This window comes from Miscanthus floridulus, chromosome 19 (genome assembly GCF_019320115.1).
Source record: "Miscanthus floridulus cultivar M001 chromosome 19, ASM1932011v1, whole genome shotgun sequence".
Lineage (NCBI taxonomy): Eukaryota > Viridiplantae > Streptophyta > Magnoliopsida > Poales > Poaceae > Miscanthus > Miscanthus floridulus.
The window spans coordinates 83,006,268-83,017,595 of NC_089598.1; the positions used below are offsets into that span (position 1 = coordinate 83,006,268).

The 11,328-nt window shown below is 51.1% G+C and overlaps 1 protein-coding gene across 1 annotated transcript; it reads left to right on the forward strand.

The window, feature by feature from the left end:
- Positions 1-4,073: 4,073 nt before the first annotated feature.
- LOC136526271 (uncharacterized) lies at positions 4,074-4,574 on the forward strand. The gene has a single exon (XM_066518999.1). It carries the CDS (start codon positions 4,074-4,076, stop codon positions 4,572-4,574), a length of 501 nt encoding a protein of 166 aa, XP_066375096.1.
- The last annotated feature ends 6,754 nt before the right edge of the window (positions 4,575-11,328 follow it).

Sequence of the window (11,328 nt, forward strand, 5' to 3'; positions counted from 1 at the left end):
AAACAAGGCAGCCATTGCGAGGGCCGAGGTTGCTCGAAATAATCAGCTCGACTCATAAGGAAGGCCACTCCCGCTCCACCACGACCTCGACGAAGAGTTTCTCCATGTTGACGGACACGATGTCTTCAAGACTCCAAGCGCCAATCTGGCAGTGGCCGCCAACGAGCTCGCCCACCTCCCGTAGACGCTCGAGCTCACCAAGGTCGCCGCCATGCTTAAAGCGGCACACTGTCAGGTTAATGAAATCCGTGAGGATCAGAGACCTTCATGCTCTATGAGCACAATTCGTCGATCAGCTGCGCCGAGATCTAATCGCCACCCTAGTCAAAGCCATTTCGCCGACCAGTCACTGCCTCTCCAGGGGGGAGCCGGGGGCCACTGCACCGAACACCATCGCCAACATGACCAGGAGGTCGAATAGGATGCTCGAGTGCACCTTAGCAACCTCTAAGATGCACGACGGCGTATCGAGCAATGTTGCTTCGGTCGCCATGAAGACGAAGTATGCCGCCGCCAGGAGTACGAGTAGGAGTATGAAAACCCAGACTCAGCTCTCGAGCCGATCAACGTCGGCAACACTGCGGCTGACGCCGACCACAACCCTAAAGGGCCCCTAGCATTTATGAGGGCGCTACAAACACTTTAGTGGCCCTGTGGTTTCAAAATCACTAAGGTCGAGCCCTATGAGGGAAGGGTGAATCTAACACAGTGGCTACAGGCTTACGCCACCACTGTCTGCGCCACCGGAGGAGACACTAGTGTCATGGTGAACTATCTCCTCGTCATGCTCATGCCACCTGCCAAGAACTATTTTACTAGCCTTGCCCCGGACTCCATCGGATCCTAGGAAGAGCTAAAAAAAGTCTTCACCGACAATTATATGGCTATGTGTACTCGGCCGGGCACCAAGCATGATCTCAACCGCATCAACTAGAAGATGTCCGAGCTCCTCCGTAGCTACATTCGATGCTTTTCCAAGATGAGGAATTCTATTCCCAACATCACGGAAGCTGAGGTCATCAGTGCCTTCATCCGAGGACTCCACCATCGTGAGCCTCGCTCCAAGTTCAACCGCAAGCCACCCACAGGCATTGGCGAGATGATCACTACTGCCAACCAGTACGCCGATGCTGAGGAAGCCGAGGTGCGCTTCAATGAGGATGTGGGCACTCATCGCCCACCTCGCCGCTACGACAACTGCCCCGACGACCAACACCACAACAACCGCCGCTTTGACAACCGCAGTTACCATCGTGACAGCGGCCGTGATCGAATAGAAGGACCCAAGTCTGGCCAAAATCGCTGCCACCGGCCAAACCACATCATAGCCGCTGTCAGTCAACCTCGCGCCAAGCGCAACTACGACGAGCAGTACCAAAAGATCCTCGATGGCACATGCCCTCTTCACAAGAACACCAAACACAAGATGAAGAACTACCTCGGCTTGGCTAAGGAGTTTCAGGACAAAAACCAGGAAGACGACGCCAACGATGGAGCTGGAGGCCGCTAACCACCTGGGGACAACACCAATGCCTTCTAGGACCACGACAAGGTGGTCACCACCATCTTTGGGGGCCTCACCTCCACCGAAAGCAGAAGAGAACAAAAGCTCGCCGCACGGCGGGTGCTCTCTGTCACTACGGAAGACGCCACCGCCAACACCAGTCATCGCCCATGGTCCGAGGTCCCCATCACCTTCAGTAGGGCCAACCAGTGGGTGGACATCCCCTACACAGGGCGTTTCCCCCTCGTCCTCGACGTAACCATCCAGAAAATGCTTTTCAGAAAGGTGCTCGTCGACGGTGGGAGCGCTCTGAATCTCCTCTTCGCTGGAGCCCTAAAGGTGCTGGGCCTCGGGTTATCAGATCTCACACCCTCCGACTCCTCCTTTTGGGGTGTGGTACCTAGCAGGGCCTTTAAACTGCTTGGAGAGATCACCCTACCAGTATAGTTTGGCACGGCAAGCAACTACCGCGTCGAACACATCAACTTCTACATCGCCGACTTCAACACCGCCTACCACGCCATACTTGGTCGACTAGCTCTGGCCAAGTTCATGGCTATACCGCACTATGCGTATCTAGTGCTAAAGATGCCTTCACCTGCAGGAGTTCTGGCCCTGTGGGCCAACCTCTCCATCGCCTATGCCTGGGAGACCGAGAGTCTCGCTCTCGCCAAAGCCACCGACCTCTCCATCTAGATGGCCACCGTGGCCACCAAAGCCAAGACGTTGCCCACCGATGACATGGAGATCCCAGAGCTGGAGTGTGCGGGAGCCTCCCCATGCCTCCGCCAAGTCCAAGGATATAAAAGAGGTCAGCCTCGGCCTCGACGACCCCTCCAAGACCATGAAGATTGGGGCTCACCTTGACCCCAAATAGGAAAGCGTGCTCGTCTGCTTCCTACGTGCCAACGCCGATGTGTTTGCTTGGAAACCTGCAGACATGCCAGGGGTACCACGGGAGAAGATCGAGCACTCCTTGAATGTCTTAGTAACTGCCAAACCGATCAAGCAGAAACTCCACCAATTCACGCTAGACAAGAAGGAGGCTATTAGGGTAGAAATAAAATGTCTCTTAGCTGCTGGATTTATAAAAGAAGTGTATCATCCTGAGTGGTTAGCAAACCCTGTTCTTGTTCGAAAAAAGAATAAAGAATGGAGAATGTGCGTTGATTACACTGATCTTAACAAACACCGCCCTAAGGACCCCTTCGGTTTGCCTCGGATAGACAAGGTTGTAGACTCCACCACCGGCTGTGAACTGCTCTCCTTCCTTGACTGTTACTCCGGCTATCACCAGATCTCCCTCAAGGAAGAAGACCAGATCAAGACGTCATTCATCATGACTTTCGGTGCATACTGCTACACCACCATGTCCTTTAGACTCAAGAACATCGGGGCGACCTATCAAAGGGCCATCCAGATGTGCCTCGATCAATAGATCGGCCGCAACGTCGAAGCTTACATCAACAATGTGGTCGTTAAGTCTAGGACCACCGACAATCTTATTGCCGACCTCGAAGAAATGTTTGCCAACCTAAAAAAGTACCAATGGAAGTTGAACCCTTCAAAGTGCATCTTTGGAGTTCCATCTGGTATACTGCTGGGCTACATCGTCAGCGCTCGTGGCATCAAACCCAATCTTTACAAGGTCTCTACCATCACCAACATGAAACAACCAACATATGTCAAGGATATACAGAAGCTTACAGGCTGCATGGCTACCTTAAGCCACTTCATATCGCGTCTCGGCGAAAAAGGGCTACCTTTCTTCAAACTCCTCAAGGCCTCCAAGCGCTTTTCTTGGTCGGAAGAGGTAGACACAGCTTTCGAGTAGCTTAAGTTGTTCCTAACAAAGCCTTCGATCATGACGGCGCCACGGCCAGACAAAACTCTCCTAATCTATATCGCCGCTACTTCTTGCGTCGTCAGCACATCAATTGTGGTCGAACGTGAGGAGGCTGGGCACGCCTATAAGGTCCAACGTCCAGTATATTTCATCAGTGAGGTTCTTAACAAGCCCAAGACTCGTTATCCTTAGGTCTAGAAGCTGTTGTATGCCATCCTGATCACGTCGCGTAAGCTCCATCACTACTTTGAGTATTACAAGATCACCGTGGTCACCGAGTTCCCTCTAGGGGACATCCTCCATAACAAAGAGGCCAATGGTCGTATCATCAAGTGGGCTATCGAGCTCCGCACTTACTCCATTCAATTCAGAAGCAGGCCTACGATCAAGTCTTAGGCGCTTGCTGATTTCGTCCCTGAGTGGACCGAGATCCAAGATCCCATCGCCGCCACTAGCCCTGAGCACTAGGTGATGTACTTCAACGGTGCCCTTAACATCAACAGTGCTAGTGTGGGCATTCTGTTCATTACGCCGACCAAGGATAAGCTCCGATATGTTCTCTGGATACACTTTTCGGCCTCCAACAACGCCACCGAATATGAAGCACATCTCCACGGACTCCGTATAGCCGTTGAGCTCGGCGTCAAACGCCTCATGGTATACGGGGACTCTGTGCTAGTCATCAACCAGCTTAACAAAGTCTGGTCTTGCTCCAGCGAGAAGATGGACGCATATTGCGCCGAAATCAGGAAGCTTGAAGGAAAATTATGCGGCATCAAGTACCACCACGTGGTATGCGACCAGAATCAGCTCACCGACCATTTATCCAAGTTGGACTCTTCTCACGCCATGATTTTGCCGAGGGTCTTCATTCAAGATCTCCTGACGCCATCCATTAAAGAAGATAAGGAAGTTCAGGAAGTTCCCCCCGCCGAGCAGCTGGTACTGATGGTACCTTCATCGGCCGCCGATTGGAGGGAACAATTCATCAAGTACCTTACCAGCGCTGAAGTACCCGCCGATAAGACTGAAACCAAATGCCTAATCTGTCAAAGCAAACATTACGTGCTGGTGGACGACAACTTGATGAGGAAAAGTGCCAAGGAAGGGATTCTGCAAAAATGCATCATCCAAGAAGACGAAGTGAAGTTACTTCTCAAAATTCACTCTGGTTCCTACGGCAACCACACGGTTTTGAGAACACTGGTCGGCAAAGCTTTCTGAGCTGGTTTTTACTAGCCCACGACCATCTCCGATGCAGAATACCTCATCCGACGTTGTGAAGGATGCCAGTTTTTCGCCAAGCAAATACACGTGCCGACACAAGAACTGTAGACCATTCTACCTTCCTGGCCCTTTGCATGCTAGGGACTAGACATGATTGGCCCTTTTAAGCCAACGCTAGGTGGCTTCTAGTATGTATACATCGCCATTGATAAGTTCTCCAAGTGGATTGAGTATAAACCGCTCGTCTCGGCTACTGCAAAGAAAGCAGTCGAGCTCTTCGAAGACATCATCCATACATTTGGTCTCCCGAACAGCATCATCACCGACCTCGGAACTACATTTATTGGCCATCACTTTTGGGACTTCTGTGAAGATCGTTGCATCTCTGTCAAATACGTCTCCGTTGCTCATCCTAGAGCCAACGGCCAGGTCGAACGGGCGAACGGCATAATCCTTGATGCCCTCAAAAAGAGACTATATCAGAAAGAAGAAAAGCACCCGGGCAGATGGCTCAAGGAGCTACCAGCTGTAGTCTGAGGACTACGTACTCAAGCTAGTCACAGCACCGGTGTGTCTCCATACTTCTTGGTCTATGCCTCAAAAGCCATACTACCAGCGGATATTGCCTTCCGAGCACCTAGGGTGGAAAATTATGATGAAGAGTATGCCGTAGCTGTTCGGACAGAGGACGTCGACAGGGCCAGGGAAGAACGCCTAATCACCTACGTTCGCATAGCCAAATATCTAGAAGGCTTGCGGAGGTACTACAACCGCAACGTCAAAGGTCGTTCATTTGCTGTCGATGACCTCGTTCTTCGTAGAAAACAAAAAACTGAAGGGATGCACAAGCTCTCCTCCCCTTGGGAAGGGCCTTACATCATCAAAGAGGTCACCCGACCAGGGTCTTATCTCCTATGTGACTTAGATGGAATCGATGTTCCCAACTCATGGCACATCGAGCACCTTATACGTTTCTATCCTTGAAACGCTCCAGATATGTACTCTCCACTTTATGTTGAATAAAGTTTTGGTCTCCATAACTTGTCTCCACTTTTTCTCCATTGTGATTTAACCCCCACTTACGGTCGCCGAGCTCTATGCTTCTCCATAGCGAACTCCAATTCAAAATCGCCATAACTACGCCGACCACGTTTCTCCAAATCTCCAACGTTATCGCCGAACACGTTTTCGCCAAAATCGCCGAACGATTTCTCCAAATCGTCGAACATGTCTTCTCCAAAAATCGCTGAATAAGTTTTCTCCAAATCGCTAAACGGTTTTCTCCAAATCGCCGAACACTTTGCTCCAAATCTCCAAGATATTTCACCGATCTGCGAGCAGCATATTTTCTTTTCTGTTCTCTTTGGAGAAGACCCAGTCCCCGATCTCTCCCTACACGTGCCATAGGCTTCGCGCTCTGCATTATGGGTGGTCGGCTATGGTTCCTTGGTTACGCCTATTCCTCCTACACGTCCACGGGCTCCGTGCTCGATGTTATGGACTATGGGCTAGCCAAGGCCGAGAGCTCTGCACAGAACTAATTGCTCAGACACCGCTTATACTACCTATATCTCCAAGTTATTTCGATAACCGCCGAGCATCACATGTTTCGCTCTGTTCTCTATGGAGAAGACCCAGTCTCTAATCTCTCCCTACATGTGCCACGGGCTCCGCGCTCTGTGTTATGGGTGGTCGGCTATGGTTCCTTGGTCATGCCTATTCCTCCTACATGTGCATGGGCTCCACACTTGATGTTATGGACTATGGGCTAGCCAAGGCCATGGGGTTCAGTAGCGAACCAACTGCTTGGACGCTACTTATACTACATATAATTGCATTATGGTTAAAACTACGAAGTTTTTTTCGCCAAAATACAAGCTAACTGCATACACATGCACCTTATAACATTTATCATATATTTAAGTGTTTTTTGTGCTTTCACGCGTTCTAACTACACTGTCTAGAAATTACAGACAATACCCTCCAAGTAGATCATTGTGCTCCGCCATCACTGTCCGTCTCGCCAAAAGAAGTCTATATCGCCGACCAGCTTCTTCGCTGCGTCCTCCACCTCATCCTCCAGCTGCTGGGTTTCTGCCTCGCTCAGCCCTTCGGCAAACCCACCTCCTATTGCCTGAAGGTCGATGGCTGGGTAGTGGGACCGAATCACCGCAAGGGCATGAGTAGCGACGGTCACAATGGCATCGCGGTTGAAGATCTTGAAGTTATCCCACGCCGCTTTGCACCTCTGGATGATGGTGTCCGAACATTGCTGCCTATCGACAGGCAAAGGAGCCGATTCCAGGTCGACGCAGTCGAGCACCGGTTTAATTGCGGCGACTATAGCGTTGAAGTTATCCCTTTGGGTCCTGGCCTCTTGCACCAGCACATCAAACTGTGCCTTGGCTTTATGACGGTAGCCTGCAAGCGTTACAATGTTCCATCATACAAGAAAATTACTTCAATAGTAACTCCGACCAGCCTTCGCCTTCTCCTGTCAGAGTTTTTCGATGGCTTGACGCAGTTGGCCGAGCTCCACATCTTGCTCTACAAGCACAATAGTTATCACCAAAAATATGGCTGTTTAGCAATACAAAGTATATTCGCCGATATACCATACCTATTTTCTGCTCGGATACACTTCTGAGCTGTTCGGATTTCTGTTCCAACTATTCAGAGGCATCCCTCAGTTGTTCGGAGATAGTGGTCAGCTGTTTGGACTTGCTCCGTAGCTGCTCGGACGCAGCCGCCAGCTGCCCGGATAGGACCCCCCTCTAATATTCTAGGTCCCACGTATTGGACTCTGCAAGGTCTCGCTTGCGCCGGGCCCTCTGGATGTTTCTCTCTGAGAGGTTCATCGCCTCCCTGAGTTTCTCGTTTTCCTCGGCGAGGGGTTCCATCCTTTTTATCTATTGGTGCCGCTGCTCGGCAGTTCGAGTTATCCCCTATAATTGTACAATGCTAATGACGAAGTCCGATCTCCAACATCATAGTCAAGCATTCCAAAAGCAGTACTAACCTCGATTTGTTTCATTACTCCAGTGATGGCGGATTTTAGTCTCTTCATCTCCCTGGTGGTGTCTTCCTCCTCGATAACCACCACCTCGTCGCCGCACTTGCGGAGGATTCAGATGGATTGGAGTCGAGGTTCAGCGTGCTCGATCTCTTCCAACTCGTCCTCTTCCGTCGTAGCTCAAGGCACCATTGGGGGGCTCCGTGGTCGGACAGCGGGTCTGACCATCCCCAGCGATGCCTCAAGGGGTGTCGTTTGCTCCTTGGCCGCCACCGGCTTCGTCGCCCTAGACTCCGACGCATCGCCGACAGCTCTAGCTTCTGCTCCCAAAGACTCGATGGTTCCCGCCGCTGCCTTGGGTATCGTCACCGATTCATCTGCTGTTGGCGTCAATTGTTCACCACCGCCAAGTCCGCTAGTGGCGGCGGTTGACTCCTTTGCTGGCGTTGCTTCCACCCTAGGTTTAGCCCTTGGCTATTTGATAGTCCGGACTAGCGGGGTCAGATCCTCCGTATGCTTTGCACTGCATCAGATTAGCTCGTCAGTCGCCAGAAAAATTAAGAAACTACAGCAAAGTAACTCCAAGACAAGGGTACTTACGGTTTGGTCTACCGGTTCAACTTCTTGAACCGGTGGTGCCTGCCCGAGCCCCCAGGCGCAGCTGTGCGGTCGACTCCCGTGCTCTGGGGGGGAGGTCCTGCTTCCTCCTTAGTCAACCTCTGTTTTGAATGTCGCTCTGGGACCCTCTCCGCCTGTCGTGTCGGGTTTACCTCTACCTGTTGCTCGGGGACTCCCATCGTCTGTTGTGCGGGGACTTCCCTTGTTTGCTACTTGGGGACTTCTTCACCTCCCCTTGATTAATCCTCCACGCGCATGCTGCGTGGAGGCTCCTTCATGCTTGATGGAGGAGCCATTGGAACTTCATCATCATTAGACCAATCGAACACCACAGTCCTTCGTGTTCGAGTGGTCTGATCATCGCCAAGCAAGATGCCGCTTGGTTTGAAGGGAGCAGCAGCCACCGTCTTCCTCTTCTTCTGGGCTGGCTCGTCTGCCGCTGCCCTCTTCCCTCGGGCTTTCTCCGACAATGGGGGAGGACTCTCCATCCGACCAGCATCCATACCTCTGGACTCCGAAGAAACACCGATAGAACTTTCTTTAGGTCGAGCCGATGGTCGTGCATCCACCACTGGTGGCCAATCACCTTTTGGCACACTAGAAAAGTACACCACCCTATCCTGCGAGTGGATCTTCGCATAAGTGACTCAGTCCACTGCTCGGCAATGACAAAGGATAAAAAGCATCAGGAATGCACAACTGAGATGTTTACCTGAGGAGGCAGATTTTTGCATTTGAAGGGCTTCATATACCCTGACATGTTGAATGAGGCAAACAGAGCGAATAGCTCTGTAGCCCGCTCTTCAATAATGTTCATCGACAGCATCTCTGGCCTCTCCTGGGTATTGTCGGTCTCCCCCTTGAACTCGAAGGCTAGGTGCGCCCTCTCCTTATAGGGCTACACACGGCGTACTATAAAGCTCACCGCTACCAATCCACCGTTGGTCCTCACACCCTTTATTAAGGCAAGAAGCTCCCTCACTTGTTCCATGTCAGCACTGTTCAGCGTCTTCGACCAGCTCCTCTAGCTCTCCGAGATGTGGTCGGCATCGCAGCGAACGGCTGGGTGGCTTTGTTTCATGTAGAACCACCTGGCGTTCCACCCCTTCAATTATGTGTTCAGCGGCATAGTATGGTACTCGCCCACCATACCATCGTGTAGCTGAAGGTACACCCCGCCGACCACCTTGTTACCACCGCCGCCTCTCTTCTTTAGCCAGAATAGGTGACGGAAGAGGTTGAAGTGGGGGAGGATTTTGAGATATGCCTCACAAAAATGGATGAAGATTGAGATGTGCAGAATGGTATTGGGATGGAGGTTGCACAGACTAACCACCTAGAGCTCCAACAGATCCCTCAGGAACAGATGAACAGGAAATCCCAACCCGCGCCAGAAATAATCCTCGAATACCACCACTTCATCGGTATGAGGCGTTGGGAAGGACTCACCGAGGGCCGGCCACCATTCGATGGTAGCACGGTCAGGAAGAATGCTAGCCTCCATCAATCTGTTAAGCTCTGCCTCTCCCGTTCGCGATGACACCCACTCTTTGTCACGCCGGGCGCCGGTGCTCGCCTTCTTGGGGCTTGTTTTCTTTGATTTGGCAGCTCCCTTCTTTGGCGCCATCTCTCAGATGTGATTGGGGTTTGGCGACAGAAGCAAATGTGGATACAAATCTAGAAACATGAGGATTGAGGATGTAAACGGAATGGCAAAGTGGTAAAGGTGGGAGTGAAGGTTGCGGCGGCGCAGTTATAAAGCACTTTCCCTACCCTTTCGCATTCAAGGGTTTTTGGGGAACCGTTCCCACGATTTGTGCCGCTCCAAATTCTCCGACGTGGCTTAGTGGGCTGTAACCTGGGCTTTCACGCAACAACAACCCACGTCGCTCATATATCGCTACCGTTGGTTATCACTCGCCGAATAATCGTCGACTTCTCCACCATTTATTGAGGCTCGGTAACAGTTAATGTACAGTCATTACTCTAGTTTTTTCTCCACGGTTGGGTTTTTTAGATATCTCTATAAACGGCTCGGGGACTGGCTACCTGCTCGGCTGGTCTTTTATTATTTTTATGTTTCTGACCCTGGCACCACATGACTGTGTCACCTACTATCAGGCTCGGGGACTAAGTGGCACACTTCACCTTGCGGTGAATGTGCTCTCTCTCATTTTAGGGCTTCACTCGAGGACTATTGCCTGCTCGGCTGGTCTTTTACTATTCTTCTACTTTGGACCCTGGCACCACATGACTATGTCATCTACTGTCAAGCTCGGGGACTAAGTGGGCACACTTCACCTCGCGGTGAATGTGCTTGCTTTATTCCGAAAGACTCCATGCCTCTTGAAGTTGAAGAAGACTATCTCCTTTTCACGTGGTCGGACTCTAAGTGGGCACACTTGTTCCACTGTGAAGAAATTTTCGGTTCTGAACTTGAGCTCCTTACACCCTTATGGCAAGCCATGCTTGGGTTATGCTGCTCGGCTACGGTTTGAGCTGCTCAATGACAGTACACGCTGCTTGGCAACTGCTCACAACTGCTCGGCAACTCATCATGGTGGTCAGACCATGAGTTCGACTGCTCGGCTTCGTTCGCACCTGCCCGGACAAGCTCAAGACGGTGTTGCACTATGGGTATAAGGCGCTTGGGGACTAGCTATGGGGGTATGATCCTAGATACCCACGGCAGACCACATGGGTTGCACCCTTAGGGGCGGCCCAGCCCATAAGACGAAGCCTTACGGGGCATAACTCTGGTCGGCACCTTTTGTAAGACATCTGGAAGATATGCTAAAGATACTACGATATCTGTTAGGATATGTATGATCCCAAGATTCCTGTAATCAGTTATTACTTTCTGGTTATCTCTCAGATCTAACCGACTTGTAACCCTGCTCCTCGGACTATATAAGGCGAGCAGGGACCCCCTTCAAACTCACACAATATCATATGATAGCTAATACAAACCAACAGACCACAGAAGTAGGGTATTACGTCATACTGATGGCCTGAACCTGTCTAACTTGTGTGTCTCTGTTGCCTTCTTGTTCTTGATCTTACACTCCTCTGCCAATCAATCTACCTTCGTGGAATACCCCTTAGAGGACTATCGACAAT